At 36.3% G+C, this 24,448-nt stretch overlaps 1 protein-coding gene across 4 annotated transcripts in view; it reads left to right on the top strand.

Annotated features, from left to right (window-relative positions):
• Positions 1-24,448, top strand: part of ARHGAP24 (Rho GTPase activating protein 24) — a 516,018-nt gene that overhangs the window by 82,679 nt on the left and 408,891 nt on the right. For 2 of the 4 annotated variants that reach the window (XM_082632359.1, XM_082632358.1), the window contains exon 2: positions 3,000-3,199. The exons of the other annotated variants lie outside the window; for them this stretch is intronic. In XM_082632359.1, the coding sequence (XP_082488485.1) occupies positions 3,020-3,199 (180 nt within the window). In that variant the 5' untranslated portion in view covers positions 3,000-3,019. The remainder of the gene's footprint in view (positions 1-2,999; positions 3,200-24,448) is intronic. 4 annotated transcript variants of the gene reach the window in all.

Below are 24,448 nucleotides of genomic sequence, written 5' to 3'. Positions count from 1 at the left end.
GTGTTTGTGGTTAAAAATGGAAGCAATAAGACCAGTTAGAGGGCTATCAGAATCATCCAGTCAAAGACAATGGTGGCTTGGGTAACAGAGTGACGATGAAGATGGAATCAACTGGATAGATTTGAAATATTTTTTGGAGGTATCTTCTGAATTTACAGGTACATTTGATATTCAGGGTGAGGAGGAATCAAGAATCTAAAATGATCACTTTTTTTTCTTTTTTCCAACTGGGCATGTCATGGTAGCCTTTACTAAGATTGGGTGTTGGGCAAGATCAGGTTTCAGAGGGAGATCATGTTCACTTTTAGATATCTAGCAACAAACCTATTGCAAAATTTATTAATTCATCAAACATTGATTGAGCTTCACCATATGCCAGACATTGTACTAAGTGTTGAGGATATCTGGTGTCCTTATGTTTATGGAATTACAGAGATAGTAGATTTCAGGGTGCAAGAAGAGCCCATAGTTGGAAATCATCCAGTCCAACATCCTTATTTTAAAGATGAAGGGTAGAATTTGAAGCACTTGATTTTTGAAGAAATATCAAGACTCCTCTATAAAAATTATGGTTATCTTAGTAAAACTTAACTTTCCACAACCAGCAAAAATTGTGGTATTATTTTCCCTTAGGGATAGCATACAATCTGTTTTCATATCTGTTTTAATGAATTGTTACAATTAGTATTATTAAAACACTTTCTGTTGCATTCTGAAGCCATGAAAATATGGGCATTATAGCCAGCAGTTCAGTGAGTGATGCTGTCATTGGTTTCACTAGGCTTATAAACAACACATGCAAGAAGAATCATAAACCATGTTCAAATGTGCACACATTTTTTTTACTAAGGATTGATAGTAGACAAATGTGGAATTGGACATTTGTATTTTTTATATTATTGATGGTAGGTTGATATTTACCTTGAAACCTTTTAGAGGAGATTTTTCAAATTTAATGGAAAACATTAATATGAGAGGGAAAAAAAGAAGGGCTGCAAAGAAAAAATTTGTTGTTGTGCAATGAATTCTAGATTTGTGTGTGTGCAAGTGGATGCATGTTGGATTGTTTTAAGGGCTTATTCAATTTTATAAGTTAATATATTTGGTTAAAGAATAAAAAGGTAATGATAAGATAACAAGTTTTGTAGATGTGAACAATTTAAACACCAGGAAACCAAAAAATATTATTTAGAGTGGTCTAGATAAGCATACTTATTATCTAAATTATGATACAGCATTTATTATTCATTTGAAGTGAGATTTACTTGGCTTTTTATACTAGGTGAGATACTGTGAAAGAAAAGAGATGAAAGTTCCTGCCCTAAGGGCATAACAAACTTGAAGCATCAGGCATGATCCAGTCTGGTCACACACATGCACACACACAATGGGAGACTGTTTCCTGCAGTGAGTGGTGATTGCCATAGGAATTCTCTATGGAGAGAAGGAAGTTTCAAGATGTTTGGTAGAGATGAGAGCCTGTTCATCAGAAGGATGTTTCAGGATAAGAAAGGAAAAAGTGGATATTGAATGAGATAGATGGCAGTCAAGTGACTTACTTGAAGCTTGAAAGTAGGTTGAAGAGATGGTGATAAAAGCAAGGATGGAGCTAGATTAGAATGCATGCCAATGGAAGAGGCAAAACTCCTGAGAGGATGGTTGAAATGCTCAAAATAAGAAGTATTTAGCTCTGCTTCTTCCCTGTAACTGGAAGGGCAGGACTAAATTCAAAGAAACCAGAAGTCCAAGGTTTAACCCTGTACCTTCAAGGAAGAAATGTAACAGCCAAGGGCTGACAGTCGAAACTTCATGGAATTTATAACTGACTGTGTACACATAAATTAATAGAAAAATTAGTAGTGAAAATAAAGACTATATAGAAAGACAGCTTGTTTTCTGGAATCTTGCTGAAAAAAATAGAAGTTTTGTGCATGAATATACCAGAACAGGAGTAATCTATGTTTTATTAATTAATCTGTATCCTTATATCCTCATGAAAGATACAAGGGTAAGAGTGTAGTTTTCACTTTCTGAAAAAGTGCTTAGGAATAAACACTGGCAAGAACCTGCAGGAAGCCTTCAGGACAGGAAGATGTCTTTTGTTCTTAACCACTTGTCCCTGGCTCTCCCAAAAGCCACCTTCTTACTGTGGTGGTTTAGCCTCTCACCTGTAGATTAATATTTCCTCTATGATAAATTAATTTGCTTGCTATGGACAGTGTGTATGACCCTATATTCCTTCACAATAACCTTGAAATTTTCTTCATCATGCAGTTGACTGGAACACACCACTTACTCCTGAAGTGTGAAACAGACGCACTGGCGAAGCAGGACTTTTTTTCATTTTTTTTTTTTGTTGTTCTTTTCTTAAGCTTTTTCAGCTGCACTAATTCTTAACCAGCCAAAGAAACTCTCAAGGGGATACTTTGGGGGAAAGGGGAGAAGAGACATCTTGAGAAATTTTTACATATGTAAAACAAATGTCTTCCACTGAGGTTTTTAAAATAGTCCCTTTAAACTGTAACATGTGTCAGGCTAAGTTTGCTCAAATAATCACAGGCCTGCACAAGCAGGTTCCAATCAGTGCACACCAGACACAGAGGCCCATTTTCATGAGAGTTATGTTTTTGTTGGTGGTTTTAGTTTGTCTTCAGAAATTGCCTCTTGCGTTGGTGGTGTAGTGGTGAGCATAGCTGCCTTCCCCAAATTACTTCTTAACCCATTATGTCTAGAACTTTCCCATTCTTTAATTCTACTTAGGAAAAAAGGGATATTATCTCACAGCTGAGTGGGAAGACGCAAGGGACTCTGTCCAAGTTTTCTCCAGGAATATTGTTGTCAGGTTTGTGGTTTGCTTCTAGAAATTTAGTATGTGAGTTAATTTACATTTTTCACTCAACCTCCAGCTTTTTTTTTTTTTTTAAGGGACAGGGGTAATTTAAGAGGGAATTGAATATATCAGAGCACCTTATTTTTTTTGTTGTCTGTTTGCTAAATAGGAAAGTCCATCAGCTTGGTAATGGAGGAGAGCAATGACTCCATGGAGAACCCCCAACAAGGCCAAGGGCGGAACAATGCCATGAAGTGTGGGTGGCTGAGGAAGCAGGGAGGCTTTGTCAAGACTTGGCATACCCGTTGGTTTGTGCTCAAAGGAGATCAACTCTATTATTTCAAAGACGAAGATGAAACCAAGCCCTTGGTAAGTAGGAGAAAATTAAAGCATTGTGGTGCTTAGTAGTCTAATAAGTAGAGGGGTTTGCTAGAAACTGATGGAGACTGAGGTCAACCCAATCTCCCTGGTCTCCTTCATTTCGTTGGCATCTTTCACACTCTTTCTCATTGTTTACTTTGGTTCAAGATGATGAATTTGCTAATTGAGGCCGAGACAAATTACACTTGTCGAATATTAATTTTGACTTTTACGAAGCTGTAACAGAGTGTCTGAGTCCCTCAGGCAAACTTACTTCACATGGAAATGTTAATGGACATCTGCTAGAAGATATATTCTATAGCCAAAACATCTTTCCTTTTCTCAGAAGTAAGTTGAAAGATTTGAAAGAAAACTGTAAATGCAATTTTAAGTCATTTCTAAGACACCTTCAGTATCAACTCTCTGGGGGCTTCCCTCCACTCTAACTCACATAAAATATGGATGTAGTGCTAAACCAGACAATGTTGATACATCCAACCAGCATACACAGTATGGTCCCCTGGGAATACTTTCTATGTTTCTTTGTGGTTTCTTACTGGTTTTTTATTTTCTTGTTTACTTATTTTCTCAGCCACAAATCTCTGGGTTGTAATTAGAGAAAGGAAAAATCTCCATCATTCCCTGTAGGTAAAACAAGCTTTCTTAGCTGTGATCATTGCTTATCAATCAATGAAAGGAGATAGGAACTGAGGTATCACTTCTGTGTTCTTCCTTCATCTACATCTATAAAATATATAAATAAGAGAAAAAATGTTTTAGATCAGTTTACATAAACATCCCTAACAGTATGTTCTTAAGGCTATTTTTCTTGTATTAAAATGTAAGAATTGAATTAGGAATTTGGATCAAGGCTCTGCTTTAGTATTTTAAATTCCTCAGACATTATAATTTAACAAAGTTCTCATTAGTATAATCAAATTACATAAAGATAGCAATGAAATTACAAACTCTACTCATTTTTTGAAATTGCCATTTTTTTAGCATACTTTTACCAGGGCCAAGCATTAGACTAAGAATTTGTATATATACATTATCTTATGAAATGCTTACAATAATCCTGTGAGGTAGGATTATCCTCACTTAAGTATGACAAAATCAATGTTTAGGTGTAATGCATATTACCCAAAGTTAGACAGTACTGCCATATTTTGCCTCTAGTTAGGTCCAAGTTCATATAGCCTCAGCCAAAGATCTCATAAATAGATCAATAAAAGTATCTCATATTGATATCATGAGAGTTACAGTGCATTTCCATACCTGCTATTGTTTTCATCACAGCAAACCAGTGAGGAATATGGGGGATATCATTATAGATGAAGAAATTGTGTCTTAGTGACATGAAGCAGAGGCAAAGGAGTAAAGTCTTTTGTTTCTTAACTCTTACTCTAAGGTTCTTTTCTTATACCTTGTTTTAAACTATGTAATACAGTAAGGTATTATCCTGAACATAAAATCATTTTTACCAAACTGAGGTTAATGTGAAAAAATGTAGAACGTGGGGGATCCAGTATGGAAACTGTGATATGGAGGACCGTGTTCAATAAAACAGAAGTATGAGTAATATTCAATATTTTATCCTATGAACTCTTGTTCTGGCATGATTTGGGTGGACTGGGTTGTTAAACAGAATGGGTACAAATCAAATGATTAATTAGGTCTCATCTAGAACCTAAACAAGGGATTAGGGGAGCAAACAGAGGTTTCAGGGGCTGAGTGGCTAGAGAATTGAAAGGAAACTGAACAAACGTTTTGACTCTTTGGTGAGCTCAGCATACCTTCTAGTAATGAAGATAGAATACAATGGGTCAAGCTCGAGCTCAATATTTCTAAAATTTGAGAAATTGCAGATGTCAGAGAATATGCAAATGACCCCTCTAAACGTTTAAAAAAAGATATTATCAAATTGCCTTAGCCACTGTCCTCTGTGGAATTTCTTAGAAGATCTACAGTCACAAATAGTATTCAGTGCAGTGTAGTTATTTTGACAGAAAGTTGGAAATATAAATAAGAAGATGCAAAAACTTCTGAATAATTCAAATGAAACTCTGCCTCAAAGTGAAAATTACTTTCATTCATAATATTTCTAAGATAAGTAATATTTTGATATTAGTATGTTACTAGTATTTGTAGACTTATAATGACTGAAATTAACAAAATAGTTATATTGACAAGAAAATACTAATTCTTATACAAACCAAACATAGATTACAATCATTCCCCCCACCTCCAAAAAAGGTTTCTTAATTTTTCTTCTACTTATTACTTGTTAAAGATTTGCTGTTAATAAAGCAGTAATAGTTTGGGGTGAATAACTTTGAATTATTATTCTTTTTTTGGATCATCTTTTATGACAGTAGAAGCACCAGGAATTTTGACATAGTACTTTTAAATTTTAATCTTTTACACTGATGTTTAGACATGTGAGCACAGAATCAGATGAAAACCCAGCAATTCCTATATCAGAGGACACTTTGGAATTTGAAAGGACCATGTATTTGCCCGTGAATGGATTAATTTCTTACCTTAAAGTGAGTTCTCTAAGTGAGCATAGATGCCTGACACATTGTAAGTGCTGCAGCACATTTTTGGACGAGTTGGTGAGTGATTCAGTAAAATATATCTCTAGCCAAGCAGGGTTGGGCCAGGACCATGTGCTGTCAGTAGTACTGACTATCCTCAGCTTCATGTATCAAAATCATAACCTGTATTTAAAATAATGAAGTTTAAATCACATTAAATAAATCCTGTAGTGATATATTATAGAATAACCCTAAGAATTCGATGAAGAACAATTGAACATCCTGAAAAATGTTAAAACGGGAAAAAATTTATTTGTTATAAAACCCCTCATTTTATTGATAAAGGGTACGTGTGTGTGTGTGTGTGTGTGTGTGTGTGTATCAACCAAGGGCTACTGTTAATGAATAGCAGATGATGAACTGAAAAATCAGATTTCCTTGCTCCTAATCCAGTGTTCCTTCAGTTTAGGCTTTTGCCTGCTCACAAATCCTCAACTTTTTTTTTTAGATTTACTTCCAGTCAGAAGTAGTGTTTTCAGTATTGGCACTTACAAGCATAAGAATGTCCTTGACCTTCATATATTTTGATGAGGGTTATTTCAATAATACTGGAGGAAACATCACTAATGAAAGAAAAAAAAAAAAACTTCACTCTTCTAAGCATTCCTAACCAGCTGAAAATGTTCAATAAACTTAATCTGGATTGGGTTTCCTCTCTCTTAATAGTATTTCTAAAATGAAAGTATTAAAACCCTTGAAATGTGTGTCCCTCCTGTCCTAGAAAGAGGCTCTCAATTTATTTTAGTGAAACTTTCTCTGAGTTTCTCAACTCAATAAAGAGAGTCAAACTCTATCATTATCCTTGTTATTAAAAACTGCACATCTGTTGGGAGAAACGTAAACATAATTATAATGGTGATAGGCTACCATGTAAGCACTGAGTGCTCAGAAAACACAGATACAATTAGTGCCAGGGAGTGAGTGGTGACTGGCTAGAGGAGTTGGGGGAGGTTGTGCAAAGCAAGAGGTGACCCTTACCTGGGGTGCTGAAGGTTGGTGGGAGTTTTCCAGGTACATAAACTGGGGGAAGGAATTCAGAGCAGAGGAAACATATGGAGTTGTAGAATAGATATCTATAAATAGCTGCATATAGTGAGGGCAGCAAAATGACAAGAAACGGGCTTAGAGAGATTAGATTGGTGGGACCACAGCAAAAATGGATGTGTATGTCACACAAAGAGGCTAGATTCTCAGGTAGGTAATGGAAAGCTCTTTCCAGAACACCTGAGCTACTCAAGATGCAAAACCACACTACCCTGTTAGAAAGGAATAATGGTGGCTGTTTCCTGATGTCTCCTCTGGCTGCCGTAATAGAATAACATAGACAGGGGCGCTTAAACAACAGAAATTAATTTTCTCAGAGTTCTAGAGGACGGAAGTCCAAGATCAAGATGCTTCCAGGGTTGGTTTCAGGTGAAGCCTCTCTTCCTGGCTTGTAGACAACTGCCTTCCCTCTGTATCCTCACATGGCCTTTGCTTTGTACACAGGAGAGTGAGAGAGCCCTGGTGTCTCTTCCTCTTAAAAGGACATGAGTCCTATCAGATAGCCCCATCATTATGGCATCATTTAACCTTAAAGTCCCCAAATACAGTCACAGGGGGGGTTAGGTCTTTAATGTGAATTGGGGGGGGGGCCCAATTCAATCCATAATACCTAATATGTTGAAAACCTATGTTAATAAATATAATTTTCTCAGTTAAGGTTTTCTTCCATCTGTACTGTCTATCTTCATGTCTACTAGAACCTAATATATGTGATTTAGTGCATTTTACACTTAATTATTTGAACCTAATATTGATGTTTCATTTTCTTATTCAAATTTCACCTTGCTTCCCAAATATTCCACAACCTGTGCAAGTTTGAGAACTTAGTCTCTAAACTGACACTTGTATTTTCTTCTTTAGCAAAAGGCAAAAGCACCTCTAGGTTCTCCTTTCTCTGGGGACAGTACTTGGTTTGTAAACAAGATTTTCCAGCCTGTAGCCAGGGTTCTCCTGGCAATATATTGGAGGTCTATCTCAAAATATAACTGCTTTATATTTAATATACATCAAACTAAAATCTTTAGTATCCTATACTTTTAAAAATGAAACTTTAGTTCATCTAGGCTGAAACTCTCTCCAGAAACCATTTTCTACAGTGTTTGCAATTACATGGATACAGAGTTTATTTAGAACAGATTTAAAAATAAAGTTGATTTTCATTGCTTCTGAAAAAACAAACACAGAAAAGTGATGTATGTAGCCAATTTTGAACATACACTAATGCATCCTTTATTTCTGTTACTCATAAAACACTACTGTAAACATCCTATAGTACTGTATTTTTTCAATTTTTGTTTAATATTTTTTCTATTTTAATCTTTAAAATAAAGTTCTATTTACACAGAGAAAAAAGTTTAAAATTATACTGTACAGAAGAATTTATTTTTTAAAAAGTCTTCCATCTACCCTGCATACCCCTAAGACTTTTGGGTAGCTATGAAAAATGTTTTAAAGCAGATTTAAACTAAGTTTGTGACAATATTGTTTGCCTATTTTTCATTAATAATCATGACAAATGACTATGGCTTTAGTTACAGATATTATAACATGGAGTAAGCAGCTGAGTTATAGATAAAGTATGCTTATTATAGCTATCCTAAAAATAAGACAGTTATATAGATTTTGTTAAATGAATTTAGTGATAAATTCCTAGTACTTTTTTGGAACCATTTGTTTTACTTCTATCCTGAAGTATATTCTTACTTAAATAATAACTAAGTCTCAAGTTTGGCCATACTAGTGAATGTCTCTGATATACCCTGGGTACTAGAACTTGACACTGGAAAGCATTGATTTTTAGAAGCCAGTCTGGCACTCCTGATAAAATGACTAAAATCCAAACAGGCACTAACCCAATTAATCTAGTCTAGACTTTCTACAACAGATATTGATCCACTTGTGTAGGGAGGGTTTTTCTGGACATGATGAAGATGACACTGTATTAGATCACAATGGATTTTCTTAACTTAGAGAACAAAGTGATTTTCAGTGAATTATAACCTGAGGTCTGACCTCTAAATGTGCAAAAATTGATTACCGATTTAAGAGTAAGCTCTAATTTTATATATTTAATGAAACTTGTGAGTTAATGAAATCTAGAGATCTCTAAGACAATTGCTGTTCTCTGTTAAAGTATATGAGCCAGGAGACTTCCCTGATGGTCCGGTGGGTAAGACTCCACACTCCCAATGCAAGTGGTCCGGGTTCGATCCCTGTTTGGGGAACTAGATCCCACATGCATGCCGCAATTAAGAGTTCACATGCCACAACTGAGAAGTGCACATGCCGCAACTAAGAAGTACACATGCTACAACTAAAAATGATCCCTCACGCTGCAACTAAGGATCCCTCATGCTGCGATGAAGATCCCGTGTGCCGCAAGTAAGACCCAGCGCAGCAAAATTAAATACATAAATATTAAAAAATATAAAGTATATGAGCCAGAAGCAGCCAAAACCCTGATTGTATGTTTAAAATAATACTGGAGAGACTTCCCTGGTGGTCCAGTGGTTAAGATTCTGTGCTCCCAATGCAGCGGGCAAGGGTTCGATCCTTGGTCAGGGATCCCGCATGTCACACAGCACAGCCAAAAAATAATAATAATACTAGAAAATTTGAAACTTGAATTTCAGCTTCAAATCTATAACTGACTTTCCATGTAGAATCTAAGTCTTTTGGCATTTAAAAAGACACATAAGAAGGTATTGTGTGTCATCATAAATTTTTAGGAACTCTTAGCTCTTTCCTAGAAATTATATCAAAAGATAATGTTATTAATATAAAATATTTAATTCTGCTATTTGTTGAATAATTTTTTATTGCTTATGGAAGTCACCTAGGCATGGCATTTATTTATTTCAGTGTGGTTAAAAACATAGGCTTTTGAGTTACATTATTTGTGTTGAATCTTGATTCATCTACCAAATAACTATGATATACTAGGTAGTGATTAAGCCGGTTTAAGCTTCAATTTATTAATCTATGCAATGGGATAATAGTAGCACCTACCTCATAACATTGTTAAGAGGTTTAAAGGAGATAATTTATGGAAAGAATCTTAGAAAGCAGTAGCATATAGTAAGCATAAAATAAATGTTAGTTATTTTTATAATATTAGTTTGACAAAAATAGTTTATTTCTTGAGATGTTCACCCTAATCATTCATTCATTTCATGTTTAACACGTATTTATAGATTTCAAGTGTACCTGTAGTTATTATGCTAGATTCTAAGAAACAAAAAGATGCTATAACTGATAGTATAAAAAGATAGACCCCCCCACGCAAAAAAAAAAAAAAAAAAAAAAGATTTAAAAGGAAGAAGCTGATTTCTTTCTCAGGTGAAAGTCCAAAGTGATTCTAGGTAAGTGAGGATGTCTGCTTCAAAAAACTATTTAGAAACTTAAGCTGCCAGTGATTTTGCCATTTTAACTTTTGGCTTCAAAATTCATCATGGGGTCATTTCCTTCCCAGTCACCTAGAAGGCAGTATAAAATAGAGTACTGCATAGAAGGATTAGGTGGACTAATAGTGGCTCTTATCACTTCTATTCACATTCTGTTAGATAGAACTGAGTCACATGATCATCCCTAACTGCACAGGAGGCTGGGCATGCAGCCTAGATTTATCCTGGGAGCAGAGAAGAATGTAGGTATGAAAAAAGAGTTAACAGTCTCTGCCACAGAGGCAAATAATGCTAAATATCCATGAAGGTGGTGCTCAATTCCAGTGGCTGTTATAGACAATTGCAGTTACCGTATAGTGTAATGAGTATTTAAATAAGGAAATTATAGAGAACCATTAGGAAGCCACGGGAGGGGCACCTATAACCACTTCAAGGTTCAGGGAGAGCTTTTCAAAATAATATATATTTAACTCGAGAATTGAAGGAGAACATAACTTTATTACAAGCAGTTGGGTTGATATATGTGGCAGAATTAAAGGTGTAAGTCATGGTCCTTCGATAGATTGTTGGAGAAGTGATAATGGCTGAGTATTTCAGCACCTAAGAAAGAAGACAAGCAGTGATTCTTCCCTTGCTTTTATGTGCCTATTTTTCTTGGTTTACTGGATTTAGAGCTAAACAGTGAAAATAGGGCTTATCCTATGTATAGCTCACTGTGAAGGAATCCAAAATGCTCACCTATCCAAAAAGGCCTCCTCTGACAGTTCTGCAACTCTGTATGGTGTTCCTATTGTTCATTATTTTGTATTGTGCAATAATTTCTGGAAAAATTTTTGAAAGGCAACTATGCCACAAACACTTGGTCTTCTGTCATCCATTATTACCTTACCATGAATCATGGTAATCAGTCACTCTTGACTGTAGGAGGAAGAGCTGAGAAAATCTGTTGCTGCTGAAGAGGGTACTTGGTATGGAAAAGCAGCAAAGTATGTCTTGGATGAAGGGAAACTGATGGATGGGCATGGTGGTCAGAAGGATCAGTGTGAGAGAATATTTCATCATCATAATTTCCTCTAGAGTTGACTCTGTCCGGCGTGGTCATTTCTCTGGAAAGGAGTTGAACCCAGTTTTTTTTTTTGTTTGGTTATTTTTTTGGCTGCACTGGGTCTTCGTTGCTGCGCCCCAGCTCTCTCTAGCTGTGGTGAGCGGGGGCTACTTTTCCTTATGGTGCGCAGACATCTCATTGTGGTGGCTTCTCTTGTTGCCGAGCATGTGCTCTATGTGAGCGGGCTTCAGTAGTTGTGGCACCCGGCTTAGTTGCTCCGCGGCATGTGGGATCTTCCCGAACCAGGGATTGAACCTGTGTCCCCTGCATTGGCAGGCGGATTCTTAGTCACTGTGCCACCAGGGAAGTCCCAGCCCAGTTGTTCTGTATACAGGTTCTAGGATCAGACTCCCTGTGTTTAGCCTAGACTCGATCACAAGCGATAGGCTTTGGATGAGTTACTTGTTGTTTACTTGAGTTACTTACACATATGTAAAATGTGAGTAATAATAATACTTATCTAATAAGTAGTTGTTAGCATACATGAAATGATGTTTCTAGAATACTTTTACAATATGTGGCCACATATTAAGCACTCAGTAAATATTGACTATTGTTACCACCACCACCACTACGATCATCATCATCATCATCATCATCGTCAACATTTTTACCATCTTTTACCATCAGGATACCCTGACACAGCAGTTTAGAAATCAGGATCTATAATATATACATTATTAATTGTGTAACAAAGGGAATGGTAGATGATCAGCCCATGTAAGTAATGCTAACTTCAGAGCAGAAGATAATTTGTTTTCACTTGTGATCTATGCTGCCAATACAGTGAACTCAAATGGAAAGATCCTCAAAAAAAAAAAAAAAAAAAAAAAAAAAGCTAACCTTTGCAGTATGTCTTTTCTCTTTGTTTAAATTACTTTTGGGGCCCCTTCAGAGCTTATCAAAATGATTATGAGAACATCCAAGGAGTCTTGAAGGATTATTTCTGGACCATCCCAGAGAGGCAGCCCTAGTTTTCTCATCTCACACACAGCACTTTTTCCTCAACAACAATTTGGAGACAGATCTACTGGAGTTGAATCCCTTGAGTTCTGCTTCTAACATTTACTCATATTGACTGAAGGCTTTTGTATTTGTGATGCAATTCAATAGACAGAACCAGATAATTCATATGCTATCTCATTAACATAAGTTTAGGTCTGTTTCCATTATCCCGACTAGTGGAGAAGAGAATGTAGGGAAAAAAATTTAATGATTGAAAATATAATTTGAATATTTATATTTTTAGTGCTTAGAGTAATATATTTTAAATGGCTACATTTTCTTCCCCTGGTGTATGAAGTATTTCACAGCTATTTGCTATTCATTTACTTTCAGGTTTCTTTTGAGCATTCAATCTTTCTGGCCATTCTTCTTTAGCTTTATCCTGCATGAATCCAGATGCTCTCTGTTTTCTAGTGTTATTACCATATGTTCATTCACTCAGCAACTGTTTATCAATTGTAAACTACATAAATTATAATTTACAAAATGTTTTGATCGCTTGTTGTGTAAAAGGAAGCAACCCTAGATACATGAATTGTTAATCTTACTTTCCAAATTTTGTCTTCTTTCCCTTAGCATATTTTCAGGGTTCATCCATATTGTAGCATGTATTAGTAGTTTATTTCCTTATATGGCCTAATAATATTCACTTGTCTCGATATGCCACATTTTATATATATCCATTCTCTAGCTGACAAATATTTCGGTTGTTTCCCACTCTGGGGCTATTATGAATAACGCTGCTATGAGCATTTGAGTACAAGTTTTTGTATAGACATATGTTTCCATTTCTCTTGGTTATATACATAGAAGTGGAATTGATGGGATATACAGCAACTCTATGTTTAACCTTTTGAGGAAATATGCCAGCCATTTTTAATTATTAAATTCCAATCTGATTTAACACTCAAGCCTCACGCTGGTTTATTTATTCATTTTTTTAAACACCTTTATTGGGGTATAATTGCTTTACAATGGTGTGCTAGTTTCTGCTTTATAACAAAGTGAATCAGCTATACAAATACATATATCCCTATGTCTCCTCCCTCTTGAGTCTCCCACCAATCCTCCCTATCCCACGCCTCTAGGTGGTCAAAAAGCACTGAGCTGATCTCCCTGTGCTATGCAGCTGCTTCCAACTAGCTATATATTTCATATCTGGTAGTGTATATATGTCCATGCCACCCTCTCACTTCGTCGCAGTTTACCCTTCCCCCTCCTCATGTCCTCAAGTCCATTCTCTATGTCTGCATCTGTATTCCTGTCCTGTCCCTAGGATCGTCAGAAACTTTATTTATTTATTTATTTTTACTTTTTTAGATTCCATATGTATGTGTTAGCATACAGTATTTGTTTTTCTCTTTCTGACTTACTTCACTCTGTATGACAGACTCTAGGTCCATCCACCTCACTACAAACACCTCGTTTTCATTTCTTTTTAATGCTGAGTAATATTTCATTGTATATATGTGCCTCATCTTCTTTATCCATTCATCTGTTGATGGACACTTAGGTTGCTTCCATGTCCTGGCTACTGTAAATAGAGCTGCAATGAATATTGTGGTACATGACTCTTTTTGAGTTATGGTTTTCTCAGGGTATATGCCCAGTAGTGGGATTGCGGGATTGTATGGTAGTTCTATTTTTAGTTTTTTAAGGAACCTCCACACTGTTCTCCATAGTGGCTGTATCAATTTACATTCCCACCAACAGTGTATGAGAGTTCCCTTTTCTCCACAACCTCTCCAGCATTTATTTTGTTTGTAGATGTTTTGATGATGGCCATTCTGACCAGTGTGAGATGATATCTCATTGTAGTTTTGATTTGCATTTCTCTAATGAGTAATGATATTGAGCATTCTTTCATGTGTTTGTTGGCAATCTGTATATCTTTGGAGAAATGTCTATTTAGGTCTTCTGCCCATTTTTGGATTGGGCTGTTTGTTTTTTGATATTGAGCTGCATGAGCTGCTTGTAAATTTTGGAGATTAATCCTTTGTCAGTTGCTTCACTTGCAAGTATTTTCTCCCATTCTGAGGGTTGTCTTTTCATCTTGTTTATGGTTTCCTTTGTTGTGCAAAAGCTTTTAAGTTTCATTAGGTCCCATTTGTTTATTTTTGTTTTTATTTCCATTTATCTAGGAGGTGGGTCAGAAAGGATCTTGCTGTAATTTATGTCATAGATGTTCTGCCTGTGTTTTCCTCTAAGAGTTTGATAGTGTCTGGCCTTACATTTAGGTCTTTAATCCATTTTGAATTTATTTTTGTGTATGGTGTTAGGAAGAGTTCTAATTTCATTCTTTTAAATGTAGCTGTCCAGTTTTCCCAGCACCACTTATTGAAGAAGCTGTCTTTTCTCCATTATATATTCTTGCCTCCTCTATCAAAGATAAGCTGATTATATGTGCATGGGTTTACCTCTGGGTTTTTTATCCTGTTCCATTGATGTATATTTCTGTTTTTGTGCCAGTACCATACTGTCTTGATTACTGTGGCTTTGTAGTATACTCTGAAGTCAGGGAGCCTGATTCCTCCAGCTCCATTTTGCTTTCTCAAGATTGCTTTGGCTATTTGGGATCTTTGGTGCTTCCATACAAATTGTGAATTTTTTTGTTCTAGTTCTGTGAAAAATGCCATTGACAGTTTAATAGGGATTGCATTGAATCTGTAGATTCCTTTGTGTAGTATAGTTATTTTCACAATGTTGATTCTTCTAATCCAAGAACATGGTATATCTCTCCATCTGCTTGTGTCATCTTTCATTTCTTTCATCAGTATCTTCTAGTTTTCTGCATACAGATTTTTGCTTCCTTAAGTAGGTTTATTCCTAGATATTTTATTCTTCTTGTTGCAATGGTAAATGGAAGAGTTTTCTTATTTCACTTTCAGATTTTTCATCATTAGTATATAGGAATGCAAGAGATTTCTGTGCATTAATTTTGTATCCTGATACTTTACCAAATTCATTGATTAACTCTAGTAGCTTTCTGGTAGCATCTTTAGGATTCTCTATGTATAGTATCATGTCATCTGCAAACAATGACAGCTTTACTTCTTCTTTTCTGATTTGGATTCCTTTTATTTCTTTTTCTTCTCTGATTGCTGTGGCTAAAACTTCCAAAACTATGTTAAATAATAGTGGTGAGAGTGGGCAACCTTGTCTTGTTACTGATCTTAGTGGAAAGGGTTTCAATTTTTCACCATTGAGAATGATGCTGGCTGTGGGTTTGTCATGTACGACCCTTATTATGTTGAGGTAAGTTCCCTCTATGTCTAATTTCTGGAGGGTTTTATCATAAATGGGTGTTGAATTTTGTCAAAAGCTTTCTCTGTCTCTATTGAGATTATCATATGTTTTTTCTCCTTCAGTTTGTTAATATGGTGTATCACATTGATTGATTTGCATATAATGAAGAATCCTTGCATTCCTGGGATAAACCCCACTTGATCATGGTGAATTATCCTTTTAATGTGCTCTTGGATTCTGTTTGCTAGTATTTTGTTGCAGATTTTTGCATCTATGTTCATCAGTGATATTGGCCTGTTGTTTTCTTTCTTTGTGTCATCTTTGTCTGGTTTTGGTATCAGGGTGATGGTGGCCTCGTAGAATGAGTTTGTGAGTCTTCCTCCCTCTGTTATATTTTGGATGAGTTTGAGAAGGATAGGTGTTAGCTCTTCTCTAAATGTTTAAAAGAATTTGGCTGTGAAGCCTTCTGGTCCTGGGCTTTTGTTTGTTGGAAGGTTTTTAATCACAGTTTCAATTTCAGTGCTTGTGATTGGTCTGTTCAGGTTTCCTATTTCTTCCTGGTTCAGTTTCAGAAGGTTGTGTTTTTCTAAGAATTTTTCCATTTCTTCCAAGTTGTCTATTTCATTGGCATATAGTTGCTTATAGTAATCGCTCATGACCCTTTGTATTTCTGCATTGTCAGCTGTTACTTCTCCTTTTTCATTTCTAATTCTATTGATTTGAGTCTTCTCCCTTTTTTTCTTGATGAGTCTGGCTAATGGTTAATGAATTTTGTTTAGCTTCTGAAAGAACCAGCTTTTAGTTTTATTGATATTTGCTATTGTTTCCTTCATTTCTTTTTCATTTATTTCTGACCTGATCTTTATGATTTCTTTCCTTCTGCTAACTTTGGTGGGTTTTTGTTCTTCTTTCTCTAATTGCTTTAAGTGTAAGGTTAGACTGTTTATTTGAGATGTTTCCTGTTTCTTAATGTAGGATTGTATTGCTATAAACTTCCCTCTTAGAACTGCTTTTGCTGCATCTCATAGGTTTTGGGTCATGGTGTTTTCATTGTCATTTGTTTCTAGGCATTTTTTGATTTCCTCTTTGATTTCTTCAGTGATCTCTTGGTTATTTAGTAGTGTATTGTTTAGCCTCCATGTGTTTGTATTTTTTACAGATTTTTTCCTGTAGTTGATATCTAGACTCATAGCGTTGTGGTCGGAAAAGATACTTGATACAATTACAATTTTCTTAAATTTACCAAGGCTTGATCTGTGACCCAAGGTATGATCTATCCTGGAGAATGTTCTATGAGCACTTGAGAAAAATGTGTATTCTGTTGTTTTTGGATGGAATGTCCTATAAATATCGATTAAGTCCATCTTGTTTATGTATCATTTAAAGCTCGTGTTTCCTTATTTGTTTTCATTTTGGATGATCTGTCCATTGGTGAAAGTGTGGTGTTAAATTCCCCTACTGTGATTGTGTTACTGTTGATTTCCCCTTTTATGGCTGTTAGTATTTGCCTTATGTATTGAAGTGCTTAATGTTGGATGCATAAATATTTTCAATTGTTATATCTTCTTCTTGCATTGATCTCTTGATCATTATGTAGTGTCCTTCTTTGTCTCTTGTAATAGTCTTTATTTTAAAGTCTATTTTGTCTGATATGAGAATTGCTATGCTAGCTTTCTTTTGATTTCCATTTGCATGGAATATCTTTTCCCATCCTCTCACTGTCAGTCTGTATGTGGCCCTAGGTCTGAAGCTGGTCTCTTGTAGATAGCAAATATACGGGTCTTGTTTTCGTATCCATTCAGCCACTCTATGTCTTTTGGTTGGAGCATTTAATCCATTTACATTTAAGGTAGTTATCAATATGTACTTCCCTCTAACAATTTTCTTAATTGTTTTGTGCTTGTCATTGCAGGTCTTTTCCTTCTCTTGTATTTCCTGCCTAGAGAAGTTCCTTTAGCATTTGCTGTAAAGCTGGTTTGGTGGTGCTGAATTCTCTTAGCTTTTGCTTGTCTGTAAAGGTTTTTATTTCTCCATAGAATCTGAATGAGATCCTTGCTGGGTAGAGTAACCTTGGTTGTAGGTTTTTCCCTTTAATCACTTTAAATATGTCTTGCCACTCCCTTCTGTCTTACAGAGTTTCTGCTGAAAGTTCAGCTGTTAACGTTATGGGGATTCCCTTGTATATTATTTGTTGCTTTTCCCTTGCTGTTTTTAATATTTTTTCTTTGTATTTAATTTTTTATACTTTGATTAATATGTGTTTTGGCATGTTTCTCCTTGGATTTATCCTGTATGGGACTCGCTGCACTTCCTGGACCTGACTATTTCCTTTCCCATATTAAAGACATTTTCAACTATAATCTCTTCAAATATTTTCTCAGTCCCTTTCTTTTTCTCTTCTTCTTCTGGGAGCCCTATAATTCAAATGTTGGTGTGTTTAATGTTGTTCCAGGAGTCTCTGAGACTGTCCTCAATTCTTTTCTTTCTTTTTTTCTTTATTCTGCTCTGCAGTAGTTATTTCCACTATTTTATCTTCCAGGCCCTTAACCATCTTCTGTCTCAGTTATTCTGCTATTGATTTCTTCTAGAGAATTTTTAATTTTATTTATTGTGTTGTTCATCATTTTTTGTTTGCTCTTCTCAGTCCTTGTTAAATGTTTCTTGTATTTTCTCTGTTCTATTTCCAAGATTTTGTATCATCTTTACTATCATTTCTCTGAATTCTTTTTCAGGTAGACTGCCTATTTCCTCTTCATTTGTTTGGTCTGGTGTGTTTTTACCTTGCTCCTTCATCTGCTGTGTTTTCCTCTGTCTTCTCATTTTTCTTAACTTACTGTGTTTGGGGGTCTCCTTTTAGCAGGCTGCAAGTTCGTAGTTCCTGTTGTTTTTGGTGTCTGCCCCTACTGGGTGAGCTAGCCTTCCCGGCTCGCTGTGGTGCACTATTCCCCTTCAGGCTGTGTTCACGCAGCCATTCCCAGTCTTCTCTCTTCTCCCTGAGATCTGACCTCCAAAGCCTGAGCCTCAGCTCTGAGCCCCCACCTGCCCTGGTGGGTAAGCAGAGAAGCCTCTCAGGCTCATGAGTGCTGGTCGACACTGATCCTCTGTGCTGGAATCTCTCCGCTTTGCCCTCTGCACCCCTGTTGCTGCTCTTTCCTCTGTGGCTCCGAAGCTTCCCCTCCACCACTGCCCATCTCTGCCAGTGAAGGTGCTTCCTTGTGTGTGGAAACCTTTCCTTCTTCACGGATCCCTCCCAGAGGTGCAGGTCCTGTCCCTATTCTTTCCTCTCTGTTTTTTCTTTTGCCTTACCCAGGTACGTGGGGCATTTCCTGCCTTTTGGGAAGTCTGAGGTTTTCTGCCAGCATTCAGTAGGTTTTCTGTAGGAGTTGTTCCACATGTAGATGTATTTGTGATGTATTTGTGGGGAGGAAGGTGATCTCCACGTCTTACTTCTCTGCCATCTTGAAGATCTGAAACTCCTCACGCTTGGTTTAAATCTCATTTATGTTGCTCCACACTGTATCCCAGTGCTTGCCAGCTTTGACAGGGCACACACAAGGGAGGAGGCTCAGGTGCACTTTTTCTCCTCCCCTCTACCCTTGGCACTGTGTGTGTGTGTTTGTGTGTGTCTGTGTGTTTGATTGTCTGTCTGCATGTTTGAGAGGCCCATGGACTGGATACCCTTTCCTTCTCTTTGAGGTCTCTGCACTGGCAGTGGGGAAGAGAAGAGCAAGAACAAATACATATCTGCCTAAGAGCCTATTATTGTAAGGAGACTATAGTGCCATCTTGATTGCTCCTGTATCTCTGGCTAACTTGTGGCTGTTTATGACCATCCTTACTACCTGAATGTTGGAGATGGGGCTGTATCTTGTCCTCTTTGTTCACCCTTCAGCTCTCAAAATGAGCAGTACACCCACAGCTTCTTGCTTCTAGGAGGTCATTACAAGGCCACCCGCCTTCCCTGGTTAAACTTGAGCTCCTGGAAATACATACATGGTCACCATGACAAATGTGGTATTGTAGGCTCCTCCACACTGCCACAGAATTTTCCCTGCCCTGCAGTTCTTTTGTCCATTATTCAGGGATAGGTGAAGAGCAGTCTAAGCATTAAACTACCAGTCTCTCTAGTTGCCAGAAATTCTCCTGGAGTTTGTTCTCCCTTGACTAGAGAGGGTTTTGGCTTTCCCCCAGACTTCTTTCCTTAGCAAGAAGGAGTAGCTAATTGCATTTGTTGTCTTTCCAAATTTAACATCTTTTTATTTCTGGTTTTAGATTCTAGAAGTCATTTTGGGACAATAGGATAATTCCTACTCAACACCTTATTATAAAACCTTGTGTCATAATATTACATTTTTCAATTACAGCTCATGAATCAAATGTACATACTTTCTTCTCCCAGATAAGTGGGACTAATATTCTCTCATTAACCACCAATTCTAGAGATTGTCAAAATCCTTCATGTGTCTGATTTCCCATGATTATTACCTTGGAACAATATTCTGTTCCATTTATGAGCTAGATACTCACCATATAGTAAGTACTGCGTATATTTTAAATATGCTAAATTATTTTTTTCTTTTCTCACTCATTTTTCCTGTTTGTGTCATAGTCATAGAAGAGATTAACAGAATCAATTCAAAGTCTTAGCAGAACCCTCAGTTCATCTTTGCAAACCTGGATTCCTACTTAAATATATTTTTCTAGGTATGGGATCACATATGGTTAAATAATGTGTTATCCCTCACTAAACTTAAAAAAATTTAGTTTGGATAAGTAGATGCACATCTTCTACTTGGTCTATCTTTTGGCTAATCTTGAAAATTGTCAGAGGGATGACTAGAATAAAGAACTGAATCTGTAGATGTGAGCTCACTGACCTAGATGTGGGTTTAATATGCAATAGTCCTGACCTTTCTTAGAGTGGGCACTGATTATTTGAATAAACCAACATAACCCTAACTTGACTGTATTATTTAACATTTAGAACCTTCTCCAGGGAAAGCCAGAAACATCAGCAGTAAGACTCATACATTTTCAGACAGCTTTGCAATGCCAAATTCCTGTGTCTATTTTGAACTTTTTCCTCGTTGTTTTAATTTTTTTTAATGACTAGACCTATTCCTTATATTTTTTCTCTAGATTTTAAAGAGAAAATTGACATCCTGCCAATTTCTGTTTTTTACGGTACACATGGTGGTGCAGGAGCCAAGGATTTTCCTGGGTTATGGACTTTATTCTGTCATTAATGAAAGATATCATCTTGTGTTAACCAATTCTCTTAGTACTTCCTCTGTTAAATGAGGTGATGAAATTGATGGTTTCAGAGTTGCTCTTTGATCCCTGGTTTCTAGAAGTTTTGCTTAGCCCCACAAATGCTGCTGCTTTCTAAAAATTAAACTTTCATAATTCTTCCAGTGAACTAATACGTTTGATTATTTCCCAGATCATTGCATTTGCCTATAAAATGTGCATGGAATATCCACAGATATTTTGAAAACGGGACACTTTACCTTTTGACCATACTGGGGGAAAATGAACAGTCATTCCATTTTCAAACTAGACAAAGATTTCATAAATATTCTAAATCTTCTGTGTTAGTTTGCATTTCAAATATTTAAGCAAAAATCTTTGGTGAAGGCAGTTTTACTCATTATCACAGATAGTGACATAATTGCTCATCTAAAATATTTACTATTTTCAAAACTTCCTCTTTAAAACGTCATCATTTCACATGCAATTGTGATAAGAAGACAGTGGTTATTTAAGATGTTGTTTCTCCTTTTAACTCTTTAAAAATGCTTAAGAATATTTTAGAGATACAAACAAAGATTTTGCTCCCTCTGAAGCCCTTTCCTTCCAAAATTATGAGATACAAAACTCATGAAATAGAAAACTTGGCTGGGTTTTATAAACATGCATAAATCATTCATAAGACTGTTATTTACTGTTTGAGATTCTATCAATGAATTCCTTTTCCAGGGAGATACTGCGACATTCTTTGTGTCATTGTTCAAAACATTTACAGTGGAGTCAATTAAATATCAGGTATTCATTTTTAAATCTTGTAACACATCATAGTATTACTAGGGAAAGAAACTTATAATACTTACAGATCAGGGGTAATAGTCTGAATTGAAAGTTTCAACATATTTTAATTAAAATATTTTGAATCACATAATTTGTTTTGATCATAGAAATAATTATTGGCAGAAGCTATATTTGTTGTCTTTCCAAATTTACACCTCCCTACTCAGCCACTTCAATAGAAATTACATTTTTGTTTATGCCCTCTTCTCTCCTCTTGCGTTCTAGACTGGGGAATAGGATTCATATGATGCTATCCCTGAGGGCTTTTATTTTGTGGCATTCCATGTAGTTGATACCTTTCTAACCTTTTGTTTTGATGTCTCTTAAAAAATCAGATTTTCTCTTATGAATTATATTAGCAATTTTGCTGAGTTCTCAGAAACTAATATAGTAATAAGCTTTCCTATGTTAGAGTGTAACTAAGTCAAGCTGTTCCTTGATTTCAAATATTTTATTAAAGTGTCAATTAAAAATAATTCCAACTAATAAAAATTAAAAATACATTTTAACAGGTAATCTGACTCTACTGTAGCTTTCCAGGGAGATGAAAGAGGATAAACATTTATTGTGAACTGTTATGTGTCATGTTCTGTGCTCAGTATCCTATTTACATTATTATCTCACTAATTCTCAGAGTAACACTATATGCAGAGTTTTTTATCTATGGGAAGACTGAGCTTCTTAAGGGTTAGGGTTAGGGTTAGGATAATCTATGTTCCAGAGATAACAAATGGCAAAATCAAGCAGAACAATGAAATAAATAATATAAGAAGAAGTCCAAGAAGAAAAAAAAGAATGTTCTGAGGAGGTGAGCTGAGTCTAAACTAGAGTTGAGATGTTTTTGAGTAGATTCATTCATTAAATAAGACAGTAAAAAAGAAGAAATGGATAAATAAGAGTGTAGCTTGCATAGAGCCCTGATGAAGAATCCATCATTTGAAATAATGATGACAATTTAGAGGCATCCTTGGGTTCTAGGAATTAGGTTAATAACTCACATTTTTTGCTGAGAGGTTCTGGGATAGGGGATGTTGGCCTTCTGTAGAGGATACTTGGCAGTTTGGGAGGTATCCTCAGAGTAGGTATTCAAGATGGGTTACAGACCCTGCTAAAACCCACCTGCCTACATCTAATACTCAGTTTTTGCAGTCATTCATGAAATGAACCTCTGTTAACTGTGTAGTCATTTGCAGGTGGTCCCCACTTCTAGCTGTTTTATATTACACCACTCTGATCCATTAACACCACCTGATATAAACCTGAGTTTTATTTCTGGCTTTCTTTACAAACTCATACAATGAAGAGGATTCATGGACAACAACATATGTGATGTGTTCTGTTTCTGACACAAGACAAAAGTGATACATAGCAGGGGCTGATGACTGTATACTAAATTACTATCTGTAAAATGGAAATAGATAATCAGGAAATGTACCAGAGACTGACTTCTTAGGCATGTGACAGGGAACTGGGGAGAACATGTACTAGCCTATCAAAACCGTTGCCTGTTGAGGGAATTTTCACTGGTCATTGTGCTAGTGGTGGTTCACAGCAATGAGTTAAAAAGACCAATCCGGAGTGTGTGCAGACATTAATTGCCATCCCCCCTTTCATCCCCCAGGGACTAATACCTAGAAGGGAAAAGAGCCAATTATCTCTTTATCCTCTGTATCTAGTTTGTTCTTGGCCCAATATATAAAAGACTTGATCCTGATACCTCATTGGAGGAACAATTTATGACTCCCTGAATCTCTCTGAGTTTCTTTTTGTGTCTCTGCATCTCTCTGTCTTGCTTTTTTTTTTTTTCTCTTCCTCCATTCTGTCTTCTCAGTGTTTTGTTCCAGGGACTCTCATGCTTGATAAAGTTGAGAATTGCTTATATTCACACAGTTCATGTTTGAGCAGAGTTTCAAAATCTAGGTCTTCTGCTGTAAGCACTGAAACTAGAGAATATGTCATAATCCAGGATGTGCCTGCTTCTCGGAACAGGAGGTTGATGAATTCTCTACCAGAATTTTAAAAGTATTCATAGTAATTTAAAAAATCTGTGTAATTATTATATAATCAAGGGCTGTCTCATGTTTTCAATAGCAGTGTTTTATTTATAATCACATTGGCCTCAAGCAGTAATCCTTAATTGACCCAACAAAAGGATAGAGGTACATTTCATACAGAAAAGGCTACATTCCCTTAAAGTGAAGGCCAAGTGATGTCATACGATATGATACTGTCTAATAAAAGTTTCGAAGTCATTAGGATGGAGATAAGTGGTAGGCAAGTTGAGACATCACAGGTTCCCTGTGCAAGAGTAATCAGTACCTAATTCATGTAGTCAGTGATAATTAATTTAAAAAAATCATCTAGGAGATCACATTATGTTGATAATTTATAATGATAATAAGTTATAATAAGGGAGACAGCCATGTAATGCATAGTAGTAACATAGTAAAGTGCTATGAAGGAAATGAATATGTAACTAGACAGACAATAATGATGCAGTAGTGGAGGAAGGTGGGGATGCTGCAGAATGATGAAGACTCAGTCATGCAAGGAGAGGGGAGGGAAGGATATTCTGGGCTGAAGCAATAGCATGCACAGGGAAAACAAGCCTGTGTGCTGGTGACCTCTTTGTTAAGGGGTTTCTGATCATCCCTGCCTTTATCTTGAGAATGGTTTCAGCCCAACCAACAAGCAGGGTCATTCTTCTCCATCATCCAGTCACTGAAGGTTTGCATGCACATGATTGGACTCTCCACAAAAGGCCTCT

The sequence above is a fragment of the Mesoplodon mirus genome (genome assembly GCF_964341445.2).
Source record: "Mesoplodon mirus genome assembly, chromosome: 2".
Lineage (NCBI taxonomy): Eukaryota > Metazoa > Chordata > Mammalia > Artiodactyla > Ziphiidae > Mesoplodon > Mesoplodon mirus.
The sequence above is the reverse complement of the archived record's forward strand: the minus strand, read 5'-3'. Positions and strand labels throughout refer to the sequence as shown.